This window comes from Girardinichthys multiradiatus, chromosome X (assembly GCF_021462225.1).
Source record: "Girardinichthys multiradiatus isolate DD_20200921_A chromosome X, DD_fGirMul_XY1, whole genome shotgun sequence".
Classification (NCBI taxonomy): domain Eukaryota; kingdom Metazoa; phylum Chordata; class Actinopteri; order Cyprinodontiformes; family Goodeidae; genus Girardinichthys; species Girardinichthys multiradiatus.
This window is the reverse complement of record NC_061817.1, coordinates 19,568,578-19,595,744: the sequence shown is the minus strand read 5'-3', so window position 1 is coordinate 19,595,744 and position 27,167 is coordinate 19,568,578. Positions and strand designations below refer to the sequence as shown.

At 39.7% G+C, this 27,167-nt stretch overlaps 3 protein-coding genes across 7 annotated transcripts in view; 2 read left to right on the top strand and 1 right to left on the bottom strand.

Annotated features, from left to right (window-relative positions):
* LOC124862642 (cytoplasmic phosphatidylinositol transfer protein 1-like) overlaps positions 1 to 11,060 on the top strand; it is a 90,945-nt gene extending 79,885 nt beyond the window's left edge. For both annotated transcript variants that reach the window (XM_047356687.1, XM_047356688.1), the window contains exons 5-9: positions 128 to 199; positions 3,813 to 3,908; positions 6,884 to 7,039; positions 7,568 to 7,631; positions 9,688 to 11,060. In XM_047356687.1, coding sequence (XP_047212643.1) covers positions 128 to 199; positions 3,813 to 3,908; positions 6,884 to 7,039; positions 7,568 to 7,631; positions 9,688 to 9,998 — 699 coding nt within the window. In that variant the 3' untranslated portion in view covers positions 9,999 to 11,060. The remainder of the gene's footprint in view (positions 1 to 127; positions 200 to 3,812; positions 3,909 to 6,883; positions 7,040 to 7,567; positions 7,632 to 9,687) is intronic.
* Positions 11,061 to 11,433: 373 nt separating this feature from the next.
* On the bottom strand, positions 11,434 to 19,908 carry LOC124862643 (mitochondrial thiamine pyrophosphate carrier-like). Of its 3 annotated transcripts, none has more exons than XM_047356689.1 (7): positions 19,762 to 19,908; positions 19,370 to 19,525; positions 18,962 to 19,117; positions 18,696 to 18,866; positions 15,586 to 15,766; positions 13,746 to 13,876; positions 11,434 to 13,667 (listed from the first exon to the last, which is right to left on the bottom strand). In XM_047356689.1, the coding sequence occupies exons 2-7, from the start codon at positions 19,499 to 19,501 to the stop codon at positions 13,452 to 13,454; spliced, it is 987 nt and encodes a 328-aa protein (XP_047212645.1). In that variant the 5' UTR covers positions 19,502 to 19,525; positions 19,762 to 19,908; the 3' UTR covers positions 11,434 to 13,451. The 3 variants fall into 3 exon arrangements, with proteins under 3 accessions (XP_047212645.1, XP_047212647.1, XP_047212646.1); XM_047356691.1 differs by having other exon boundaries at positions 19,855 to 19,885; XM_047356690.1 differs by having other exon boundaries at positions 19,370 to 19,890.
* A 749-nt stretch (positions 19,909 to 20,657) lies between these two features.
* Positions 20,658 to 25,667, top strand: LOC124862349 (MIF4G domain-containing protein B-like). Of its 2 annotated transcripts, none has more exons than XM_047356212.1 (6): positions 20,658 to 21,009; positions 21,548 to 21,666; positions 21,789 to 21,898; positions 22,803 to 22,958; positions 23,088 to 23,180; positions 23,746 to 25,667. In XM_047356212.1, the coding sequence occupies exons 2-6, from the start codon at positions 21,588 to 21,590 to the stop codon at positions 23,971 to 23,973; spliced, it is 666 nt and encodes a 221-aa protein (XP_047212168.1). In that variant the 5' UTR covers positions 20,658 to 21,009; positions 21,548 to 21,587; the 3' UTR covers positions 23,974 to 25,667. The 2 variants fall into 2 exon arrangements, with proteins under 2 accessions (XP_047212168.1, XP_047212166.1); XM_047356210.1 differs by having other exon boundaries at positions 20,661 to 20,957.
* Positions 25,668 to 27,167: the final 1,500 nt, after the last annotated feature.

Genomic DNA, 27,167 nt, shown 5'->3' with positions numbered 1-27,167 from the left:
AATAAATCTACAAAGTAAGAAAATAATCCTTAGAGCTGAACATTAATCAGTGTAATTATTTTGCGATTAAAGACATTATGGTGCAAAATAATGTCTTACCATTTGATCCTTTTTCTGCTCCATCCAGTGCTCCTTCCTGCCCAAGTTTTCCATCCACATAGAGAGCAAATATGAGGACAACAAAGGAAACAATGATAATGTGAGTACATTTCAAAATCTCAAGCGCTTGGTGAAGAACTGTGTGTGCAAAATGCAAAAAGTCTAATCTTCATTCTTCAATAGGGTTTAGATTAGGACAGTTGCCATTCCTCTATTGGCTGTTTTATTGGCTCATCTTTTTATCAAACTCTATCATCACCATTTTCATGCTTCAGGGCCTCCACATCAACTCTGAATTGCTTTTGTCGGAGGGTTATTGATTCATTGTGACTGTAAGATATAAAGAGAAAGACTCCTCATTCGGCTATATTCACATTCCAGCAGGATTCTGAGACATAATATAAAAGAATCAGTTAAATATTTTGTAAATCAATTGCCGCACATCAACATCTTTCTTAGATGAATACAATAAGTGGTATTTTTAAAAGAAAAACAAAAATCTTTTAAATCCACAGAGCTCAACATGCTGCTAAAAAATTAAATACGCTTTAGATTTACTGCAAAAATGTTGCAAAAAAGGTAAAAATAGTTTTGCATTAAAACATAAAGCAGAACATGCTCAAAAGTATATGTAATCATTAGTGCCATGACATGCCAGAGGACTGAATTTCCACAGAGGATTTGTTGCAGGAAACATTTGATACTGATATGGATGATAGAGAAATAAATGTACTTGAGAAACCAGCTCATTAGTTTGAGAAAGTCATTGTAACTGCTAAACTAAAGCTTGATTGGGTATAAAACATAAAATCTAGCTGGCCAGCTGTTTACCAATAGAGCACATCTATAATGCACTGCAATTAAACCTAAATAATAAAACAATTATCTGTTTTTAGGCTATAAATATGCATCCAACCTTTAGGATTCTTATGTGAAAAAAATAGGACACCACGTTTAATATTCTGCTCTTAATTAAGAAATATGATGTCCATTCTTTAATTATTATATATCCCTGGAAAGAAAGTATTTTTTTGCATTTAAACAACAAACATTAACCTTGTTCTACTCATTAAAAAAGACAATGAATAAAACTGCATTTGTTGTTAAGGAAAATGTTAGTACACCTGTCCTCTAAAAGCTAGTAATACATCATTGGACTGAAATTTCTTTCAGGATCTTTTCCTGGAATGCTGTACTTCATTTCTGCCAAACATGTCCTCTTTACTGGTGTCCAAATAATTAAACTCTACGTTCTACTCATTTATCCATAAAGCATTATTACAGAAATCCTGTTGTTTGTCTGCGTTGTCTGGCAAAGTTTAACCTAAACTTAAACTTAAACTTTACCTTTAGCCTTTCTGTTTGTATTAGAGAGGAAAGGTTTCCACCTCCTTTCCTCCTCCTTAGCCATTTTAAATTAGAATAAATGTAGGGTGTACTAACCTATTCCTCAACGTTTTCTTCCTTACTTTTTTCTGTATTGCTAAAATTAATGTTAAATATCCAATTATATGTCCACATATACACCGGCAGTAAGGGATGCTGTCATAAGAAGGGGGACCGGACGGTGTGTTCCAACTACAGGGGGATCACACTCCTCAGCCTCCCTGGTAAGGCCTACGCCAGGGTATTGGAGAGGAGAGTCCGACCGATAGTCGAACCTCAGCTTCAGGAGGAACAGTGTGGTTTTCGTCCCAGCCGTGGAACACTGGACCAGCTCTATACCCTCTACAGGGTGCTCGAGGGTTCGTGGGAGTTTGCCCAACCGGTTCACATGTGTTTTGTGGACCTGGAGAAGGCATTCGACTGTGTCCCTCGTGATGCCCTGTGGGGGGTGCTCCAGGAGTATGGAATTGGGGGCCCTTTATTAGGGGCCATCCGGTCTCTGTACGAGCGGAGCAGGAGTTTGGTCCGCATTGCCGGCACTAAGTCGGATCTGTTCCCGGTGCATGTTGGACTCCAGCAGGGCTGCCCTTTGTCACCGGTCCTGTTCATAACTTTTATGGACAGGATTTCTAGACGCAGCCAAGGGCCGGAGGGGGTCTGGTTTGGGGACCAGAGGATTTCGTCTCTTCTTTTTGCAGATGACGTGGTCCTGCTGGCCCCCTTTAGCCAAGACCTACAGCATGCACTGTGGCGGTTCGCAGCCGAGTGTGAAGCGGCTGGGATGAGGATCAGCTCCTCCAAGTCCAAGGCCATGGTACTTGACCGGAAAAGGGTGGCTTGTCCTCTTCAGGTTGGAGGGGAGTTCCTGTCTCAAGTGGAGGACTTTAAGTATCTCGGGTCTTGTTCACGAGTGAAGGAAGAATGGAGCGGGAGATCGACAGACGGATCAGTGTGGTTGCCGCAGTAATGGGGGCACTCTGCCGGTCCGTTGTGGTGAAGAGAGAGCTGAGCCGAAAAGCGAAGCTCTCGATTTACCGGTCGGTCTACGTTCCTACCCTCACCTATGGCCATGAACTTTGGGTCATGACCGAAAGAACGAGATCACGGATACAAGCGGCTGAAATGAGCTTCCTCCGTAGGGTGACCGGGCACTCCCTTAGAGATAGGGTGAGGAGCTCGGCCATCCGGGAGGAGCTCGGAGTAGAGCCGCTGCTCCTCCACATCGAGAGGAGCCAGTTGAGGTGGCTCGGGCATCTATACCGGATGCCTCCTGGACGCCTTCCTCGGGAGGTGTTCCAGGCGCGTCCCACCGGGAGGAAGCCCAGGGGACGGCCCAGGACACGCTGGAGGGACTATGTCTCTCGGCTGGCCTGGGAACGCCTTGGGCTCCACCCGGAGGAGCTGGAGGAGGTGTCTGGAGAGAGGGACATCTGGGCGTCTCTGCTGAGTCTGCTGCCCCCGCGACCCGGTCCCGGATAAGCGGAAGACGACGACGATGTCCACATATAACATTAACATTTTTTAAGCTTGTTAAAAACTGCCATTGCCATCTTAAAATTTTTAAATCGTGTGCTTATAGGAAAAGGGTTCAAATGCTTGCATTAGTATGTACACAATAAATAACAATGATTTCAAATAAACAGCTTGAGAAATAAATGTTACATGTCCTCTACAACATGAAACTGTGTCCTTGAATTTGTATTTGTCAAGTATTTTATCACACCTAAAAGCATGTTCCTACTTCAGAACCACTTGATGTTTTGACTGGCAAAAGGAATAAGTCTGAGAGTTATGCAATAGTGCCTCGATCTATATTTTAGGCTAAAACAAAAGTCTGCAGCTCCACTCTGTGGTACGTGACTGGAGGTGCACCCAAATTCTGCTGGTTTCACAGATGGTCATTATTTTCACATTTGAAGCTGACTAGAACAAATAGGGCAGTGGACTTGTTCAGTGGAAAGGTTTGCACCTCACTGCCTCCACCATTTGTACTATTGTTTGTGTTCTTTCTCTTTCATTCTCCATCATCGGTTTCAGTAACCTATCCATTCATCTTTTTGCTTATTTTTGCTTTTCATAACAGCAACAAAAAAAGGCAGAAGCGAGTTTTTTCATGGTTTAGTGATTCCAAAGTGTGAAACTGTTCAGATAAGACAAGATTATTGTTCTTGTGTGAATCAGTAGGAGGAAGTCACGGAAGATAAGTTGTAACTTACATCCTATTTAGAGTCCTGTAAAAACAAAAACAGGCACATGAGACAATCAACACAGCCTAATATCCAGCTGCATTTGTTGACAACCAAGGTGTCTATTTTACCATCCCTCAGATCTTTGGAAGTGAGCCCAAAGAGAAAGAAACAGAGTTGTGTTTTGTGGACATTGCCTACGATGACATTCCTGAGCGCCACTACAAAGAATCAGAGGTAAGAAAGATTTGAATCCATGTTTGAAAAAAAGTGAAAAAAATAGCAAAGGATCAAGAGAAAATCCACAAACCAGAAATTTAGTGGAGGGAGAACACATGGGATGTTTATTATTTGTCTGTTTTTGATCACCAGCTGGTCATCTACTTCTTCTGAGTGATGGAAGAAACAAATGCATGTACACACATGGGGGGAGGTCATATAAACAGCAGTGATTTCGCTTTTGCATACACGCGTGCTGGCCAATCTACCGCGGTGTGACGATCATCAGAAGTGGAGCTATTAATAACCACAAGGAGTCATGACCCTGCAGCAGTGATGTTTCATTATTGACACCTTCATTAAACACCTCCCACTTGGATTTGTGGTGTTCTGCTTTTAAACTCTCATAGCTAAGAATAGCTCTGAGATTCTGTCCAATAGAAACATCAGACGTTGCATGCAGATGTAATTAGATTCAAACAGATTTACAAGTGGATTATGTGTTTGATTTTTTGTCAGTGCTGACGCTCCTTCTTAATTGTTCATTTAATTAAAGATGCAAAAAATATATACAGGTCCTTCTCAAAATATTAGCATATTGTGATAAAGTTCATTATTTTCCATAATGTCATGATGAAAATTTAACATTCATATATTTTAGATTCATTGCACACTAACTGAAATATTTCAGGTCTTTTATTGTCTTAATACGGATGATTTTGGCATACAGCTCATGAAAACCCAAAATTCCTATCTCACAAAATTAGCATATTTCATCCGACCAATAAAAGAAAAGTGTTTTTAATACAAAAAAAGTCAACCTTCAAATAATCATGTACAGTTATGCACTCAATACTTGGTCGGGAATCCTTTGGCAGAAATGACTGCTTCAATGCGGCGTGGCATGGAGGCAATCAGCCTGTGGCACTGCTGAGGTCTTATGGAGGCCCAGGATGCTTCGATAGCGGCCTTTAGCTCATCCAGAGTGTTGGGTCTTGAGTCTCTCAACGTTCTCTTCACAATATCCCACAGATTCTCTATGGGGTTCAGGTCAGGAGAGTTGGCAGACCAATTGAGCACAGTGATACCATGGTCAGTAAACCATTTACCAGTGGTTTTGGCACTGTGAGCAGGTGCCAGGTCGTGCCGAAAAATGAAATCTTCATCTCCATAAAGCTTTTCAGCAGATGGAAGCATGAAGTGCTCCAAAATCTCCTGATAGCTAGCTGCATTGACCCTGCCCTTGATAAAACACAGTGGACCAACACCAGCAGCTGACACAGCACCCCAGACCATCACTGACTGTGGGTACTTGACACTGGACTTCTGGCATTTTGGCATTTCCTTCTCCCCAGTCTTCCTCCAGACTCTGGCACCTTGATTTCCGAATGACATGCAGAATTTGCTTTCATCCGAAAAAAGTACTTTGGACCACTGAGCAACAGTCCAGTGCTGCTTCTCTGTAGCCCAGGTCTGGGGAATGCGGCACCTGTAACCCATTTCCTGCACACGCCTGTGCACGGTGGCTCTAGATGTTTCTACTCCAGACTCAGTCCACTCCTTCCGCAGGTCCCCCAAGGTCTGGAATCGGCCCTTCTCCACAATCTTCCTCAGGGTCCGGTCACTTCTTCTCGTTGTGCAGCGTTTTCTGCCACACTTTTTCCTTCCCACAGACTTCCCACTGAGGTGCCTTGATACAGCACTCTGGGAACAGCCTATTCGTTCAGAAATGTCTTTCTGTGTCTTACCCTCTTGCTTGAGGGTGTCAATAGTGGCCTTCTGGACAGCAGTCAGGTCGGCAGTCTTACCCATGATTGGGGTTTTGAGTGATGAACCAGGCTGGGAGTTTTAAAGGCCTCAGGAATCTTTTGCAGGTGTTTAGAGTTAACTCGTTGATTCAGATGATTAGGTTCATAGCTCGTTTAGAGACCCTTTTAATGATATGCTAATTTTGTGAGATAGGAATGTTGGGTTTTCATGAGCTGTATGCCAAAATCATCCGTATTAAGACAATAAAAGACCTGAAATATTTCAGTTAGTGTGCAATTAATCTAAAATATATGAATGTTAAATTTGTATCATTACATTATGGAAAATAATGAACTTTATCACAATATGCTAATATTTTGAGAAGGACCTGTATTTCAATCTCACAATACACAATATTATACTTCTTTATTGCCGGCTGTTCAGTACTTTGAATAACATTAAGTAAAATGTACTTATTTTCTCTCAATGACTAAAGCCTTAGAGATTTTTTGTTTCTCAAAAGTGCTTTGTCAAGCATTTTCTGTCCTATTCTAATCTTTTGAACATGACTGCATGTGTTTTGGCAAAATAGTATACTGCATTTTTATATGAAAAGTCCAAAAATGGTTGCAATTTAAAACCGAGGGTTGCTTCTGTGTCATTTGTGGTCTTCAACACATTCTTTTATAAAAAGCTATTTACATTGGAATAGTTGAAGCACCATTATTCAGAAGAACGTATTTAAATTAAAGTTTAATACCGTCTAACCATTAATGGTATTTGCTATTTTTTCCTTAATATTCTTCAGTCCTTCTTCAGTAAATCTGATGACACATTTCATCCACCAACAAAGGCAGCAGGCTCCATCCACCTCCTCTTCTACGGTGGTTCCTCCAGGGACAAAACGTTTTGTCTCCCACTCGCACATCTCCGTCAAGCACATGACCCGCAAGACAAATGAGCACCACAACATAATTAGTCCACAGGGAGGAGTGATTAATGTGCGTAAAGTTTGTGATGAAGGACTCTGTCTGTGCGGCTTGGCTGTTTTCTATACGAGTCCTGAATTGAATGCAGGTGTTCCTGTCCTGTAGGCAGGAAAGGGTGGATTATTCTGACTGTTTGTGGGATAGAAATAACAAAGCAAAAAACAACATGGCATACTAATTTGGATCTTTTGAGCGATGTAAAATTTACTGGAGGAGTGTTAAATGTCTCCTGATCAGCTGCCTCATCCTTTGCAGGACCTTCGACATTTTAAGTCAAAGAAGACCGACAGAGGGAGTCTGCAGGAAGGATGGATCAGCACCCAGGACCCCATCATGTGCTCGTACAAACTGGTTACAGTTAAGTTTGAAGTGTGGGGACTGCAAACACGTGTGGAACAGTTTGTGCATAAGGTCAGTATGACAAAACCCCTGCAATGGATTTAGTTTTTTTTTGCACCCTCACTTAATCTTTTTATATATTGTCAAACATTTTGGTCCCTGCAGATCGCTATCTCAGTGCCTGAGGCTTTCGGGTTTTTTTTTTACTCTGGGAACATATAATCGCAGAACTGAACAAAATCTGCTGTTTTCTAATCACCCTTTTCAATGTCTGCCCTGGTCACCTCTTACTGTTAGTCCTGCCAGCAACATTTAAGCCTAATATCCCTTATTTCCCAGAAGCATTTATCCTTAGGTCAAACTATCCCGTTTTGCTTCTTGCCTGAGGCTCACTTTGACACACACATACGTACACACAGTCAGTGTGACTCATGTTAATCAACTGTTTCTGTGGACAAGTAGAATCACTAGCGACAAAAACATGTTTTCAGAGTTTCACCTTCAGGTTTAAGTTAATATGATTTACATCCTCTCACCTTGAACTGCATCCTTCGCACCGTCCGCTGTGATTTCACCTTTTTGTATTCTAACTGTCCACAGGTGATACGAGATGTCCTGCTTCTAGGACACAGGCAGGCCTTTGCGTGGGTGGATGAATGGGTTGGTAAGTCTTTTACTGAAGGCAGCAACAGGAATAAGAAAGTTCTGGTTAGTTTTTGTCTTCAGGTCAACCATTTTGAAATACATAATGAGGCCAAGTTTTGAATGTTTTTTTAAAAATAAAACTAATAGTGTTAATTTGATAAGAACAAAATGATGAAAATGCAAATGTTTTGCAAAAGTATTCATACTCTTTGGAATGTTTTTGCACAGCTATTTTGCAAAAAACAAATGAACAAATTGCTAATTCTCCTTTGCATAACAGCTCGAGTTCAATCAGATTAGATGTTAAGCATCTGTCAGCGTCTGTTTTTAGGTGTTTTCCGATATTCACACAAATATGCTTCTGATCTAAATAATTTGATCGTTTCTCTGGTTGTATATTTAGGGTCATTGTGATGAACCGATGCCAAAATCTTTTGAAGCCTCTAACTAGGTTTTTATCCAGGGTTTCCCTGTATTTAGCTCTATACATCTTGTGACCGGCTCTGTCCCTGCTGAATAAAACTGTTATAACAGCACCAAGTTTCAACATGGGGATGGCTTTCGCTTCACACTCAATGTTTTGCATGTCCAAAATCGAACAAAGGTTCGATTTTGGACTCGTCTGATCAGGGGAACCTTCTTCAACATGTTTGCTCTGTCCCTACAGCCTTGTTGCGAACTGCTAATGTGACTTCTTAAGGTCGCTTTCTTTCTTTTTCCATTTTTCAATAAGGACCAGATTTGTAGATTGCAGAACTAATAGCTGTTGTTTCAACAGATTCTCCTACCTGAGCTTCGAATCTCTGGAGCTCCTCCAGAGTTACCATTGACCTCTTGAGCTGTTTTTGTTGGGCTATCATTTACAATCTTTCTTGAAAACACTAAGGTTTGCTGCTGCATCATGAAAAAATGTAAAAAGTTTTGAAAATGAATTAGAATAGAAACTTAAGAGCTAATGTGAACTATTGTGACTACCTAATTAGTTTGCCCTTCAGCCAATGTGCTCCTGACATCCCAGTAAGACAATGGTAAGCATAACATTAAATTGTGACTCTTCTGTGCCTTGCAAAGATTTTGGCTCTTCTGATCAAAGTTTTTGTCCCATAAAACAACTATTACCCGATCTTTGAAAGATTTTAAACTATTATTAAAGAGAACGTGTTTCCTTGAAATTCCTTGAAACAAAATAGAGGCTGGAGTTTATAACTCACAAATCAGCCAACAGTGTTTCAGGTCTTGTTTGAAGGATTTTTATACTCATAGCTCTGTGAAGTCCTTGACCTGTGTATTACAAATGCACCTTATCAAGATTTTTTTAGTACAGTTCAGGTTTGAAGGGCAGTGAGGCCATGGTCCAACCATTTTCTTGTACATGTGATGTTATTTTGTGCTCTTTCTGTAATAAAAGGGCTTCTCATTCCATTTCTTGCTCTTCTGCAACCAAATGAAATGTTTGAAAAAAATATTTGAAGGTATTTACTTTAATGTGTTCTTGCCTTTATTGTAGAAATCCTCTTTAAATAAGAAGATAAAAGTTTAGGATGAAAGCAATTTTTTTTTTTTATAAAATTTTGCAAATTTTTACTCGAACCGTTTTTTTTTTTTATTATTGTTGCCAAAAAGTCCCAGAAGAAAAAGGGATTTTAATGGGAAAAATCAACATCTTCATGTTTCACAGGGGTCTTATTTGTGCTGGTTTTGCAGTACACCACTGCTCCAAAATCAGCAAAAACTGTTTTCTTAAGGTCTTTCGCATTTCAGCTGACTTTTCTTTTTAGCTATGTAATGAGTCATGTACTTAAAAAGTTTCATATATTCTTTGTTAACTTGACACCAGCTATCTTTTCTATTGAATTAATATGTCAATGCCAGAGTGTTGGCAGAGTGCAGATTAAAAAGGCTCAGACTGCTGACTGTTGAAAAAGTTTTAAACATAGTTTCTACAAAAATCTTTGAATTGCCTTGTGTATGTGTTGTGTTTATGTCTACACAAAAAAAAACTTGCTTTGCCTCTTAGATGGAATTGCAGTTTTTTATTCCAATCACAGTTTGTGTTCATTTCTCTGTTCCATCAGATATGACCATGGAGGAGGTGAGGGAGTATGAACGTGCCACTCAGGAAGCTACCAATTTAAAAATTGGCACCTTCCCCCCAGCCATCTCTATCTCAGAGACCCCACTGCCGTCCAGCACCCGCAGCGGCCCCAACAGTGCCCCGTCCACTCCCCTCTCCACTGAAGCTCCAGACTTTCTGTCTGTGCCCAAAGAGCGGCCCAGAAAAAAGTCCGCTCCGGAGACCTTGACCCTGCCTGATCCTGGCCGCAGGGATTCACTCTTCAAGCTGCCAAGTTTTTTCTCCTGGAACTCCAGTCCACAGCCCGAATGAGAGTAGGGCCTTGACCTCAACCTGTGGATCAGTAGAGGATGCCTGCTTTGCACATCCAACAAAGCCCCCACTCCCCATGGCCAGTTTAAGCGACGGAGGCTTTTCACAGATCTGGACATCACTGCCCCCTCAGTAGAATTGCCAGTGTCACAGCTCTCAGAAAGTCTTTACAGGTAGACAGTTCGCCCCCTCCAAAAACCTCGGTCCTGTGAAGTGTAAAAGCAAAGTTTGTTCCAACAAGAACACAGAAAAGCAGCTGCAGAGTCTCCATTCACATCTTAGATTTAGAAGAACACCTGTCCCAGTTTGCAGGGTCTTGATAAGATATTTAGAGTTTCAGTCAGTACATATAAACTTAACATGTACAGAATTTGATTTTTGCTGTTTCACATTCTCACATCTCTGACTTTTGTAACCTGGAGCCTTTTATTCAGTGTTTGTGTTTATGCAGTGGAAAAGGTTTTGACCGATTTTGTTGAACAATGTGACAGTTAAGTGATCGAGTAATCTTGTATATACTGTATGAACATGAATTACTCAAAACAATGTCAGCACTTAAAAAAGATTTTAACCTGTGACAAAGCTGCCATGTCTTCTGTTGTGTAGTTTGACAGACTGTTTTGTTGGTGTGCATTTATAGTGACTTACCTCTGCCATATTATTTTCTCCTGGTGCCATAATTTGACATTGAGCTGTCTTTAAAATATTTGTCAATGGATTGATTTGTCATACTGGGTGTGTTTTAACCAAGGTTTTATTAAGTGCTAATGTGATGTTATTTAGCTGCTATATGCATTCTGTTCATTTTCAAGTAAAAATAAGTTTTGTATGCAGTAAATCAAATTAAATTATATCCAAAACTAGTAGTTTTAACTGTAAGGAGTCTTTATTAATGAGTAAATACCTCCAAGCTGACTTACAGATTACAATGTCTAGCAAAGATATTTATACACCTATTGTTCATATTGTATATGTATGCACACATCTGGAAAGCATAGCATGCATTGTATTACCCAATTACTCTGATACCCCTAAATAAAGCCCAGATACTTTGAAAAGACAGATATTGGTAAAGAGAGAACACCTGTGTGTAATTTAATCTCATAAATACAGCTGACAATAAAACTGATGTTTACAGAGGTTCTTCTGCCAATCAGATTGAGATGCAGCTGTTTTGCAAAGAAGAATGGGCAAATATGTTGTCTCTAGACATGCAAAGCTGATTGACTTACCCGAAAATCTACAGCTACAGGGGTATGAATACTTTAAGAAGGCACTGTATCGGGTAGAAAGTGAAACTAAAAAGATGAAACCCCATTTATCCAATTCTCTATTAAAACTGTTATATAAATTGCATTATTTCTGCATTTTGTTTTTCATTTTTGCATTAGGACGTATATATTTTGTAGGATAAAGAAATAACAGTTTTACACAGTGTGGTTGAACATTTTATTTGCAAAGAAATGAAGACCTGAGTCACAGGAATGGGAAAATACATGAAACACAAGCATTTACAAAGCAGCTGGACAGTAAGCTTAAGTCAAGACAAACGCAAATATTTAAATGAGTTATAAATGTCAAGGTTTCATTTGGTTTTGCCCTCTAAATATAGTTTATATCAAAATAAATATTAAGTGTTTTAATGGATGTGTTTGCACATAATCCATGTGAAACTCTAGGACAAACATCAGACGACACTTCAAGAAAATATAAAGGTAACAGCAGGTAAACTGAATACAAAATGTGCCAAGTTTCATTGTGAAGTTCATCCTCTGAAACAAATTCATCACAAATATATGAATGTTAAATTTTCATCATGACATTATGGAAAATAATGAACTTTATCACAATATGCTAATATTTTGAGAAGGACCAGTATGTCAGCGGATCTGTGATGCTTTGGGCATATTTGAAGTGCAACAATATTTTCAATTCAAATTCTGTGCCCAACACATAACCAAATCAACATTTACTGATCCCCAGACGAAAAATCGTCCATCTAAATCCTCACACCTAAATCCTATAAAAGGTTGTGGGATGACCTAAGAGAGGAGAGAGCATAATGGAGGATCCAAGACTTTTGACAATTTGGAGAGATTGTGCAAAGAGGAGTTGTCAAAGCTACAGCAATAAGAACGTAATTTATTTTATTTTCCATGTATCTTTACCAGAAGCTTCAGTAAATGTGACCAGCACTGGATGTTGTTAAGCAGAATCTGATGCTGATTACACGCTTAGGATGGTGCTCAACTATTTTATTGAGTTCAAACACACAGTATGTTATTGGGTATGAAAAGCCAAAATGGGCATCAGAGTGGATAAGTGGTGGCATCAACCCATATCAACTGAGTCACACAAAACAGCAAGTGAACGTTACCAGACAGAAAAAGGCATTTTAGACACATTATCAGCTTTTTTTTTTTAAGAATTGTTTTTCACCCTAGTTGCCTTTTTTTGTTGTCTTTTTGTTCTTTGCAAGTAGGCAGACAGGAAAAGAGGTGAAGAGAGGGGGATGGCAGGTCGCAGTGGCCAAGATTTGGCCGTGCCCCACATAATCAGCTTTGATAGGATCTGGCAGGGGTCATATTTTGGGTTTGGATAAGGCAACACTGTGCAATTGCTTGGTATGTGGGACGTCTGAGATGGCAGGTAATAGCATAGGAAGACTACCTGGCCTCATGTATACTCAAAATGTGACCCCTAACAAACTCAATCAAGGGTTAAAGCTGCACACCGATGTATCTAGCAGGCATTAAGTGGGTCTGCTGAACTGTGCTCACTGTTATGACGGCCCAACACTGCATATAACATTTTTTGACTTGCAATGCCTTCTGATGCCCCTTCTAGACAAGCTAGCGGCCATTGCTGGTCTGCATGTGTGACAAATGACGTCCAAGTTCAAGAATTTCTCCTGAGTATCCAACTTGCTGCTTAATTTTTGGTCACTAACTGAATCTTCAGGAAAAGTGATCATAGTGACACCAGAGCCTTCATGACCTACTTGCTTTAGTGAACCCGGTGGACCTAAAGAGGATGTGGCTATTCTCCATTATCTCTTGTGTGGTTTGAAAATTTTTATAATTGCAAAATGTTGAAAATAGAACCCTTTTTGAACACCATCGGGTGACAGTAGATTATCTATAGAATCTGATTAATAACGAAAACGAACATGTCATTGTTGGGGCTCATACGAGTCGAAAGGTTCAAGCATGATACTTAAACTCCGAGACTGAAATGGTTTCCTGGGTGATCTAAACCTAAATTAAATTAATGAAAAAATATATAAAACTTTCAAAATAAGAGTAAATGATACACCAACATATGATCTGTATATGTTATTTTTCCACTTTAACATATATAAACACCCAAATAAACCCAGTCAGGTTAGTGCAATTAGGCATTAGGCATATATAAAGGCGTGTGAATGCCTCATTTGCTTTGTTTTTTTATTCATCATCTCCCCTTATGGTCTTCCCCAAGGTCATCTGTTCTCCGTTCCTCCTTAATGTTCCGCATAACGTTGAGGAAGAACTCGTACCAGAAAAAAGTGAAGCCCGTGGACAGAGCAGCCTTCAAAAGGCTCGGAGAGAGGCCTTTAAAGAAGCCTCGGATCCCTTCCTCTTTGGCTATTTGAACCGCGCAGTCTGTCAGGCCTCTGTACGTCTGCACCTGTACGGCAAGAGCAGAAACACATGAGGTCATGGTTTATTGCTTCAACAGGACGAAAGGTGCAGCAGAGGAGCTCACCTTTCCAAAGCGAGCTCGGGCTTTCTCAAAGCCCCCCACCTGCAGCCTCTTTTTGAACAAATCAAAGGGGTATGTGAGGGTTTTACTGATCATTCCAGCTCCACTGCCGCATATCAGGCTTCTCACGTTTCCTTTAAAAAGAAAAAAAAAAAATGGACACACGAAAATCATCTCCATATATGCGTGAAGATATGAAGCTATATTTCACGTGGCTTAGCTGAGTCTGACATTGGTTTCTTTAAGGATTATAGTGTCTGCTCTGAAATTATCACATGAAAGGATAAACAGAATTTAATAATAAATCCTGTCAATGTAAATTTGATGCTAAATCTAAGAACTCATAAGGGAAAAAGATTCAGAATGTCAATTTTACCTGAAAAAAAAAAAAAAAAAAAAAAAACCTAAATGCTAATTAATTTAGATTTCATCTCCAGTGTTGGGTCTGGTATCTCACCTTCCTCTCGACAATGCAGTTGACCTAATAAGATTCTCTACGGGCTTCTTGTCTGGTGAATCTGCTGCCCAATGAAGCACAATCATACCATGGTCACTGAACCAGGTATTGGTATTTTTGGCAGTGTGAACAGGTGCCAAGTCCTGCTGGAAAATTAAACCAGCATCTCCATAAAGCTCGAAGGCAAAGGGAAGCATGAAGTGCCGTAAATGTTCCTGGTAGACGGCTGGGCTGACTTTGGACTTGTTAAAATACAGTGGACCAACACCGGCAGATAACATGGCTCCCCACATCATCACTGACTGTGGAAACTCCTAACTGGAGGTCAAGCAACTTAGATTTGGTGCATCCCCATGACATCTCCAGTCTCTGGTACCTTGATTTCTAAATAAAAATCTAAAATTTATTTATCTGAAATGAGGACTACAGAGCACTAGGCAACATCCGAGTACTTTTTCTCCTTAGCTCAGGTAAGATGCTTCTGTTTCTGGTTCAGATGTGGTTTAACACAAGGAATATGATAGTTGTAGCCCACATCCTGAATATGTCTTTGAGGTGGATCGTGCATCACTGACTCCAGCCACAGTCTACACCTTTAACAAGCTTTGTTTTTGCACCACACTTCTTCCTTCAACTTAACTTTCCAATAATATGTTTAAACACAGCACTTTGCAGACAAGATAGTCATACATTTACTACTACAGTACCTTAGTATACAGAGGGGAACATCAACTAAATGACTGGAGCTTTCCAGGTCTAACAGTTACAAAACAATTTAAAGCGCTTGCCCTTCACTACCATGCTTCACAGTTGGTATGACATACAGTATTTATGGTATTAATATGTTTGGTTTCAGAGAAATGTAGCACCTTGTATTATACCCAGACATCCCTACCTTGGCCTTGTCTACCCTTATATTTTCTAAGATGTTTTAAGTTAGTGGTAAAACAAGCAAACATCCAAAAGATCTACTTTCACTGAGGTGCTCTCACCTGATTACATAAAAAAAATCAAAATTTCTAAGAAAGCAGTAGAAATGTACTTATTTTTGTGCACACTGTTTCTGAATGTTAGATTGTGTTATTAAATAAATTTTGACATACTGAAATGTCCATCCATCCATTGTCTATACAGGGTCACTGGTGCTTTTCTCCAGTGGTCATACTGAAATATGTCTAGTATAAATTGTTGCTCAACGACTTGAGATATTAACCCAAATAATTTAACCAATTATTTTTTATAATGGGCTGAAATGTTTAACATTGGAATTAACTGACTGTAAGCCTTTTTGGTCAGCGTACTTTAACTGATCCCGAATCTTAGCAGTTTCTCTCATACCAGGAATGCCAACTAAAGCCCAACAAACCCTGTGGGCTCTTCACTGACCTCCTGAATCTCTGGATGTAGATGAAGGACCTGACAGCTGTTTAAAGACATTATAGAAGAAGAACTGCAGTCCAGCATAAGGAAACACTGCCACCAGGGTTGGAGACAGGCCGCGGTAAAACGTCATTGGTCCCTCGAAGCGCCACATCGTAGACACAGCATACCGCAAGTTGCTGTACACCTGAGAATACAGGAATCGGGTTTAAAATCATAGGGTACCAATGCATCATTTAGTTCGAATTTACTACATTTATGACCAAAATTGGTTGAAATGAGCACAGACTAAACAGCAAAGGATAAGTTAACTGATGCATACGCATTTATGGATAAAACCTTCAGTCAAACTGCAATTTTACTGCCTATCATGTTTCCTGTCTTATCAATGGATACATCTACTCCCAGATAGTAATCTGGGCATGGTAAGTAAAATAGGAAATTTGTCTTTCTTGTATGTCAACGAAAAAGTAGAGGAGCCTTTTCCAGCCAGCTTATTTAACTGAACATTTAACATATACAGGTCCTTCTCAAAAAATTAGCATATTGTGATAAAGTTCATTATTTTCTATAATGTAATGATGAAAATTTAACATTCATATATTTTAGATTCATTGCACACTAACTGAAATATTTCAGGTCTTTTATTGTCTTAATACGGATGATTGTGGCATACAGCTCATGAAAACCCAAAATTCCTATCTCACAAAATTAGCATATTTCATCCGACCAATAAAAGAAAAGTGTTTTTAATACAAAAAAACGTCAACCTTCAAATAATCATGTACAGTTATGCACTCAATACTTGGTCGGGAATCCTTTTGCAGAAATGACTGCTTCAATGCGGCGTGGCATGGAGGCAATCAGCCTGTGGCACTGCTGAGGTCTTATGGAGGCCCAGGATGCTTCGATAGCGGCCTTTAGCTTATCCAGAGTGTTGGGTCTTGAGTCTCTCAACGTTCTCTTCACAATATCCCACAGATTCTCTATGGGGTTCAGGTCAGGAGAGTTGGCAGGCCAATTGAGCACAGTGATACCATGGTCAGTAAACCATTTACCAGTGGTTTTGGAAATGTGAGCAGGTGCCAGGTCGTGCTGAAAAATGAAATCTTATTCTCCATAAAGCTTTTCAGCAGATGGAAGCATGAAGTGCTCCAAAATCTCCTGATAGCTAGCTGCATTGACCCTGCCCTTGATAAAACACAGTGGACCAACACCAGCAGCTGACACGGCACCCCACACCATCACTGACTGTGGGTACTTGACACTGGACTTCTGGCATTTTGGCATTTCCTTCTCCCCAGTCTTCCTCCAGACTCTGGCACCTTGATTTCCGAATGACATGCAGAATTTGCTTTCATCCGAAAAAAGTACTTTGGACCACTGAGCAACAGTCCAGTGCTGCTTCTCTGTAGCCCAGGTCTGGGGAATGCGGCACCTGTAGCCCATTTCCTGCACACGCCTGTGCACGGTGGCTCTGGATGTTTCTACTCCAGACTCAGTCCACTGCTTCTGCAGGTCCCTCAAGGTCTGGAATCGGTCCTTCTCCACAATCTTCCTCAGGGTCCTGTCACCTCTTCTCGTTGTGCAGCGTTTTCTGCCACACTTTTTCCTTCCCACAGACTTCCCACTGAGGTGCCTTGATACAGCACTCTGGGAACAGCCTATTCGTTCAGAAATTTCTTTCTGTGTCTTACCCTCTTGCTTGAGGGTGTCTATAGTGGCCTTCTGGACAGCAGTCAGGTCGGCAGTCTTACCCATGATTGGGGTTTTGAGTGATGAACCAGGCTGGGAGTTTTAAAGGCCTCAGGAATCTTTTGCAGGTGTTTAGAGTTAACTCGTTGATTCAGATGATTAGGTTCATAGCTCGTTTAGAGACCCTTTTAATGATATGCTAATTTTGTGAGATAGGAATTTTGGGTTTTCATGAGCTGTATGCCAAAATCATCCGTATTAAGACAATAAAAGACCTGAAATATTTCAGTTAGTGTGCAATGAATCTAAAATATATGGATGTTAAATTTTCATCATGACATTATGGAAAATAATGAACTTTATCACAATATGCTAATTTTTTGAGAAAGAGCTGTATTCTGCATCACTGTAAAATGACCAGAAATACAACGATTTATTAAAAGAAAACATAATATGAGTGAGCATAGCCCTTTAATCAGATTGCTTGTAGAACTATAATAGTCTGCCATGCTGGGGTTCACCGTGCTTCTGACCAAACTATATCTATCAGTCACATTTCACTGTAGTCATTGTTGACTGCCAGGTGCCCAAGTCTTGTAACTAGAGAAAAGTCCCATATCAGTACCCTTACACTGCCACACCTGACAGCTGTTTCCAGACATTGGGACACTGTTAAGCAGCAACTGGTGGGGGGAGAGGCACTGCGTACCTCCATGCAGCAGGCGAAACGGTGGTCACTCCTGCATCATCTCTGGCATTTTATTAACAAGACTTTTTAAACAGCAACAGTATAGCAGAACATTGTAGCGGTTTTGAAACTGTCGCTTTTAAACCCTTGATATGGTTTTATGCCGGTAATAGGCCCATGCTTAATTTCAACACATACTGCAACAATCAACAAAACCCAAACATAACCCCACAAACATCTGGGAACACCTGGGAACAACTGTCAAGTACGTTAGTGGAGGAGTAAAGTAGGGCTTCTTCTGTAGCCTCAAGACCTGAGCACCTTGCAGTCAATAATGAACTCCACTATGAAATGCTATGTGTGAGATCATGCAACTGAGTGGTAAATCTGGGTAGAAGCTGGCAAATAAAATGATATTCTGATACCCAGCACAGCAAAGAGCATACTAGTGTTATAAGTTGTCTTTTTTAACCAAACTACTTAGTTTTTGTTAAATTTACAGTGACGCAGAGAAATATGGTGTTCATCTGATACCATGAAAATATGTGCTGAGGACCACATGTTTATTTATTTTAATATGATGACTAAATTATTTGAAGTGAAAGGGAGTAAACCTAATTTTAGCCATAACTAACATGTATTATTTAACTATTACCTAAATAATAAAGATATTCTGAAGAATAAATAATAATATTAGCTGACAGCTACAGCATAAAGAAGAGTAATTTTCTACCTTGGGTTCTCCCTGAGCTGCAAAGCGTGTCCTCAATGTGTCCAGAGGCTGGCAGGCCACCGTAGCAGAGCAGGCTGCCAAGCCGCCACAGAAAAAATGAACTCCCGATGTCCGACTGTCATATGGCGTCGACTTGTGAACCACCTCGGTCAGAAACTCAAAACTGACAAACTGCAAATCACAAACGCACAACCAGTTTGAGGATTTTGAAATGAAAATGTTTTTATTGATGTCCTAACATGCAGTTTCCCATTCCAAATGTGTACCTGGACGGCCCCGTAGCAGATGGAGAGAAGCTGTGCTGGAATGTGACCCTTCCAGAAAGCAGAGAGACCCTCCTCTGAGTAAATCCTTCGAGATGCCTGAAATATTCCCCAATATTTTCCTTCGGGTCTTTGTGAAGACACCCGCTCTATCTGCAGCTGAGGGGAAAAAGGGTTTCCTCTAAGTATTTGTGATGTAAACTACATGGTTACATCTTCTTAAACCAAATTAGGTGATGATAAGAATGCACATATTTCAGATCCATCACATCCTTCCACTATAAAAGGAAAAAGAAATGAACCACCATGATGACAGTGCTCAGTCAAAAATGGAATGGACTGTTTTTTAACACTCCTCTGTCACCATGGATGCAGCAGTCATATTACACAATCAGGAAGTTAAACAATTACCTGAAATCTGATTTTAATTACATCAAATGGGCTGATGAGGGCTCTGGTGACCATCCCAGCAGCTGATCCAGAAAGGGCTGCCTCTTCTGGGGTAGGTGCTGCAGTCTGAGCCCTGGGGTCATATCCCACCATGTCTCGACTGCACTTTTATTAACACTCAGGAGAGGAAAATCAAAACTATTTAATTTGAGCACAACTTAGTTTGAAATAACACGGCGCGTGTTTTTGTTTTTTCGTATATGATGTAAAACATGATGTAAAATTGTACTAAATATAAATCAACAATGACACCATGTGGAGGACAGGGAGGGGAAACCTGGGTCGAGCTAAGCTAGGCTAACAACAGTGCAGCTGTTCAGGTTCCTTCAATAAGAAACGTAGACAGATTTTACCTTATAATCAAAATCCCTCATCAATGTAACAGCAGACGCCCAGCACAACAAATTCACAGTCAACACAAGAGACAACAGTTGTATTCGGCTAACCTTTAACTACTCTTTAACACTTCCGTTCTGTAAAACAGCGCATGCGCTGTCTTTCAAAGCTAAAATGTCGCGACAAGATCATCTTTGGCTCCATAGACATTAATGTTTGGCTCATACTGAACCAAACTACCGTGTATACATTTTAGTACATTTTAAGGGTTTTCTGTTGAAACAGATATAAAAAAAAATAAATAACAACATCCAGGGTTTGTTACGTTTCTTATTTTGAAGAAATATGGAACAGTAGATTGCAAGGAAAATTTGACTCCATGGAAAAGTAGACTCATGAGAACGGATCGTCTGTCTGTGTCGCCACCATATTGTGAGTGGCCTTTTTTTTTATTAAGACAAAATGTTCTGTACCAATAAAATAAGAGTGCTTATTATTATTATTATTATCAATAATAATAACTAAATCACGTTTTCCAGAGCAATGGTCTTTAAAAACAATACAAAAATGTTTTAAATACAAAGAAATAAAATATAATTTTTTTCAGAATGAGAAAATATTTAATGTTGTTTATTTGTTTTTGTTTTTTAAATCAATTTTAGATTATGTTTCCGTTTTATTTATTTATTTTCATATTTGGCTTAATCTTTTAAGGGCTGTCTTTGTAAGTTTCAAAGTAATTGGATATTATTTTATAGCTATCAATAACAATAATGAAACAATGAGCATATAATATGGCATATAAAAAGTATTCACCAAATAAATTGAACGGTAACTTTGGTGCTCCTTCACCCTGTTTCCTGAAGCGAACTTGTCACTCACAACATGGCGCCGGGCTTACGTATTGTTTCTACCGGATAAGAAAGCCGTAAAAGCCTCCATGAGAAACATTGCATAGGAATTTAGGGAGCAAACATGTACAAAATATTGTTCGATTTAATAAAACAAAATTAACTCATAGAATTTAATTACATGCATACGCATATTAAAGAAATTACACCGTTATAAACCATCTCCATAACAGTTGGTAACGGTCATTTTTTTTGCCAACCGCCAATACACTCAAGAAGAAGAAGAAGAAAAACTCCTATGGGAAGAAGACACTCATCTTGACGGTAGTAGTTGATCTTCTGAGAGCGAGAACCGAGTCGATGTAAGTCTGCTTTTGACTCAAGTGGTATGATCAGCCCAGATGCGTTAAATAGGTACATTTTCTCTCAGACTTGACAATTTAAAGCCAATTCAGGCTGCGTAAGGGTACTAACAGCTCGACATAGTTCAGGTTTATGCGTTTGAATGCGTTGTTAAGGTTTTGTTTAGATTGAAACCTGATTGCCATTCTTTAGCAAGGCGCATCTCATCCGAAGCACAAACTATGGCCAGCAAAGATTTTTATCAGTTAGAAAACAGGCATTATAATTTTATTTGAGAACTGTCGATTTATCATGGGGAAAAATAATGCGCGCCGAAATATAACTCTAGATGTTTCCACTCAAATAACGTTTTTTGCCAACTTTTTTTGACTAGCTTTTAAAAACTAAATACTATTTGCACATGTCCTGCCCAGATGTATGCTGGCAAGTTTCAGCTGACCAGAAATCGCCTAAAGCCTTTCTATCCCGCATTGAATGAGCTGAGTGGAGCAGCCGGTTTGATGACTCCACAGGATTTGGTGTTTTGTTATCCCGGGTTATCTGTTCTTTGAAAAAGACCTGTTGCGTTAACCCTGTCCGATCTTTACAGAGTGAAAGCTCCCTGGTGATTTTGTACCTTACCATCTATAATGGAAAACTCCAGCGAGGACTATAGGATCCAGTCATTTGACGTGGATACACAGAAACTGCTAAAAACAGCCTTGAAAGGTCAGCAATTTATTTTACTGCGATTTTCAAATAATTAGATTTGCCTGCCTCTATTGAAAATTGTTGTAAATCACACTTGACTTGTGCAGACATATTTTTAAAAGCCCTCTTCTTTTTTTCAGATCCAAGTTCTCTGGACCTGGAGAAGGTATCCAACATCATTGTGGACCAGTCTTTAAAGGACCCATTGTTCAGCAAGGAGGCTGCCCGTATTTGCTACACAATTGTGCAGGTAAGATGGCACTGATGGCACTCAGCTTTGTACACATATTTGGTCACTTTATAACCACAAATTTTAGTACTTCGTTTTGGGATCCTGCGTCAGATCGACATAAAGCGGAATATAATTACGAAGTGAAGGCCTTGTATTTAGGACTCTTTACTCTGAAACCCCTTAATAAAACTTGTTGGAGAAAGTGGTGGAGGAGCTTATACAACAATATCCCACCTCCCATTGTGCTGTTCGGTTCCTTATAGGAAATGGAAGGAGTACAGGCGCAATTCAAGACATGCCTGTCCACCTGAACTGACAGATTGGCAGGGAGAACATTAGTTAGAGAAGCAGCTGACTGTGGAGGAGCTGCAGAGATCCAACACTGGGATGGGAAATTCTGTTGAGCGGGTTGGTTGTCAGGGTTCCCTCCACAGTCTTGAAAAGTATGAAAAAGTTTGGGAATTTGATTTATGATTGTTTTTTTCTTGCCTAAGTTTGGATAAAAATAGAGAAATAAAAATTTGCTTTGAAACAATACATTTTCAGATTATATTGATGAATATGTGGGTTACCTTCTTTGTGTCTGATTTTCCACATAAAAACTCATGCTTTAGCTCAGGTTCTTCTTAGTTTGTTGGTTAGAGTTAATGATGGGATGCAGAGATGTATGCAAAAGAATTGACTCACAAAGCTCAATGAATATTTAAGCATCACTATTTTGAATACTGTTTGTAAAAAGTGTAAAAATACTTCATGATTTTGATTCCACTTCAGAATAATGCACCAATATGTTGCTCTATCAAAGCAACTCTTAATAAAATACATAAAAGCATATGGTTGTAATGTAACAATCTGTACAAACTCAAGGGGTGCAAATACTTTATCAAGGCGGTATATGTCCTCCCTTGATTTCCTTTTCTAGGCTGAGGCCAAGCAAAACAATGGAACCGTGTTTAGGAGTCACCTGCTGAACCGCCTGCAGCAGGAGTTCAAGGAGCGCGAGCAGATGAGGAAACGCTCACTGCAGGAGTGGGTTGGCTACGTCACGTTCATCTGCAACGTCTTTGACTACATCAAAGTATGAGCCACGCACGGTTTATGCTGTTTCACTGTGATTTCTCTAGAAGATAGTTACATTTTGCTCTCACATTACCTTGTGGATTTTAATCAAGGTCTATATTTTGACATCTGTGTGTCTGTGTATCAGGTGAACAACATGTCGATGGTGGCCCTGGTTCTGCCTGTGTATGAATGTCTGATGAGGCTGGCCGAACCAGATGCTCTGCTGAACGAGGAAGAGGTTCGGTTACCTTCATGTGTCTTAAATGAATGCATCTCGGTTATAGAGAAGTAGCTTATCAGTTTTCACTTTTTGTTTTTGTTGATGAGGAAGACTTAGTTCCTCGTTTTTTAAATGGGGATATTTCTTATTTCTTAAGCTGTAATATCGGCCCACACCGCCAACCAAAATGTTCAGTAGATATGTAAACTACCATCACTGCTTGCGATGGCCATGGTCGCAGGTCAATCTTGTGTCTGTGTTGATTTGGCCATAACTTTAGGATCATTACCCTACAGAAAGACCAATTGATGACTTGTTTTTAGTTTACTAGCAGAGGCTAACAGATTTATACTTAAAACCCCTGGTTATTCAAAGAACTCATGATGCTCTCTAGCAAAGTTCATTTGGTTTGTGGAGTAGAAATAGGCCCACAGCACCACAGATCCTCCACTATACTTACCAGAGATGCTTATCCACATATTCATTTACAAAATTTGAGTTCTAGACTGTGCTCTGTGCAGTCCAGATGTCTCGTTTTATTCCTTTGATTTTTTTTTTTAATCATTCCTTCTTTCCTCTGCAGGTGGAATGCTTGGTGCTGCAGCTGCATCGCATAGGAGAGCAGTTGGAGGAGGTGAGCAGCCAGCGGATGGACGAGCTGTTCTTCCTGCTGAGGGACGGCTTTCTCCTAGAGGAGGGCCTGACCTTCATGGCTCGACTTCTGCTCCTGGAGATCCTGGAGTTCAGGGCCGGCGGCTGGATGCTCAGCAGCACCGCCCACAAGTATTACTACAGTGAAATCGCCGACTGAGAGAGGGGCGCTGAGCCGACAGAGAACTTCACGCACCTTGGACACTTAGCTTTAGTCACCACTGATTATAATACCAGCAGCTTCATGGCAGGAAACGGCGGTAAAGACTTTAATTTTTGCTGCATAGTTTCTTGCGTTTGATCAAGGCCTAAATGTGATGGATGTGGAATGTGCAATTGTCAAAGATTGTATTTAAGATTTTTGCCACATTCATGCACACTTTGGCGTAAATAAGTTTCTTTTACAGTTTGAAAATCGAGAAGCTGAACATTTTTAAACCCTTTTTGTATTCCTGTTTTGTAGGAACATTTTCTCTTAAGTTCACCAAATTGTTTTAGTTGAAAAGAGACATTCCAGTCAGATTTAGTCATTGCTTTACTTCTATATTGTTATTATTGTTGTTGTTGTAACGTATTGAATTCTTTGCAGAGAACTAAAGACATTTCCTGTGTGAAATGTAAAAGAAAAAATAGATTTTAGTTGCTGTTAAGAAGCAGGGTTCTTGTTGCTGTTTAAGAGGCTGGTTGTGTCACTTGAAGCACCGTCTTTATTCAGGAATCTGATTTTTATTTCTTGCTCCTGCTTTTCACGGCTTCAGTTGAAAAACCACAATATCGAATTACAGTTTGGAATTTTTTTAAGTAAAGAAAAGATTTTGTGTTGAAGAAGTAGTGCCAACATACCCTGAGCACGATTCAGTATGTATTTTTTGTACATCTTCCTAACAAGACCCAAGGGTTCTGACAAGTCAGGGAGGTCCAAAAAAACCAAATATCTCATGTCTTGCTGTCAGAACCTAAGCTGTGGAAAGTCGGCACTTGTGGGCTGTAAAGGTAAAATCCCTTTTAAATCAGAGATGCACCAATCAGGCTTTTACAGGCCAGTACCGATGTTTTCTCTGAGGTCTGACCTGCTGATTTCTACTTTCTTGCTAAGAACTGTAACACCTAAAAACTCATCAATTTGTTTATATTCGGGAGTTTATTGCCAGAAATATTGGCCTTGAAAGAAAAAGGTGCTGCACAATTGGAACAGAAAATGAAAAGATTAAAACTCAATTTGGTATCAAAGCACATGCATGTAACCTTTATCAGATGTTAGTATGTTCAATAAAAAGTGAATCAATTTAAAATGCAGTTTTGAGGCGTGTTGATAGAACAAATAGTTTAAGGTTCACCTTCGGGTCTTTGGAAATCATCTGGCTGATAATGCATCTTTGATCAGAGTGTCAGGACGTTTTACCAGCAGAACATTGCTTTAAAACTGAATAAGCTCATTTTTCCTTGTTAAATTACTAAACCCTTTCAGCACCGTTAAGCCTACCTCTGTGACGTTTGACCCGGTTAAGTATCAAGCAGGATGTAAAGACTTTGACCAATTTAGATTTATTTTAATATGAAAAACAAGAAGAGTTTGATTGAAAGTTCTGAACCGGCATGTTTCTGAAAGTGGTTAAAGGAACTTAAATGGGTTCAGGAATATAACACGCTGTATTAACCTTAAGTGACTCCTTGTTCGTTTGATAGTAAGCCAGCCTGAATCTTAACAACTGAGTGAAAATCATTTAAACCCATCTATGGCAGCAGTTTGATATTTTACTACAAAGTGGCAATACTTTTACATTTCTCTGTTCTGGTTTTCTACTTTTGGGACACATATTAAATGCATTTGTTTTAATAAATCTGTTTTCTCAATTCAGTCGTATTTGTTGTCATTAAGGCTGCTGAGTTCTCGAGGCTTTTGGCATCTTTTAATCTGGCACAGTTAGTAGACAGACCAGCTCATCACCTTGGGCTCACCCTGGATCTTGTTATCACACATGGACTGTCTATCTCTCGCTGCAAAACCTCTTTGAGACTGCTCTCTCGGATCATTTCCCCATAATTTTTCAATTGAGCCAGTAGTGCACAACAACATTGCTATGTCTGTCGATGAAAAGTGTCTGGTTCTGATGCTGCTGGACCTCATAGCATGTTTTGACATTGGGGATCACTCTATCCTCTTGTCATTGTCATTATACGTAGCTCAGCTCTCAAGTGGTTTACATCTTATCTTACTGGCAGAACTTTCACAGTTATCATTAAAGATTTGGCTTCATCCAGTGCTCCTCTGTCATGTGGGGTGCCACAGGGCTCCATCCTTGCCCCCTCTTCTTCTCGCTCTATATCAGGAGTTCCCAAACATTTCTGTCTGTGACCCCAAAAATAACTGTGCCACAGACTGGTGACCCCCCTAAAAATTTTTGAATGAATACATTTAAAAAAAATATTTATTTGATTTCATCAATTAAGCAGTATAATTAAATGCTTAATGGAATACAATTGTTTTAATTGTGCATTTCATAATTTAATGGTATATTTATTTATTTAATAATGTATTTACTGCTTAATATGCAACACCATTTGTCCTTTCATTGTTACGCAGATGACATCCAGATCTATCCGTCCTTAAAACCAAGTGAAACTAACCCACAACACCACCTTCTTGAGTCAATTTCTGTAACAGTGGTTGACCCAAAATTTCTTATTTTTAAATGAACAAAACACAGAACATTTTATGTGGTAGTAATGCCACTGACGCAAGTGCTCTGAATTTTAAATTCAGCAATGTAAAACATCTGGGAGTGATTTTAAGTTTAACAAGCAAATTGATTCAGCGATCAAGTTGAGCTTTTAACATTTACGCCTTTTAGCTAAAGCCTTTTTAAACCAATCTGGTCTTGAGGACGAACATGCTTTTATCAGTTTAGGGACTACTGTGATGCTGTTTATGTTGGTGCCAACTAGTCTAGAATGTGGCTGCCCAGCTTTTTACAGAACCACCAGACATGAGCACAATTCTGGTTTTGTTTTCTTTACACTGGCTTTCCGTCTATTTTATAATAAATCTTTTACTATTTTCATAGCTTTAAATGATTTGCCAATCATTGTGTGTGTGTGCTGGTTCCCTGTTGTCTTCATCGCAGTTCTTATTAAATGTTTCAATGACTAAGTATGTACACTGGGGTGACTGGACATTCTCAGTATCGGCTTCTAGACTCTGGCACCAGCTCCCTCTGGACCTACCCTCTATCTCTGATCTGGGCTTTCTTAAACCCCACCTTACAACCTTCTTATTCAGAAAGGCTTTTAATATCCAGTAGTTTAGTGGCACATTATTCCAGTTTTCTTATTGTTTTATTGTTATTCCTGTTT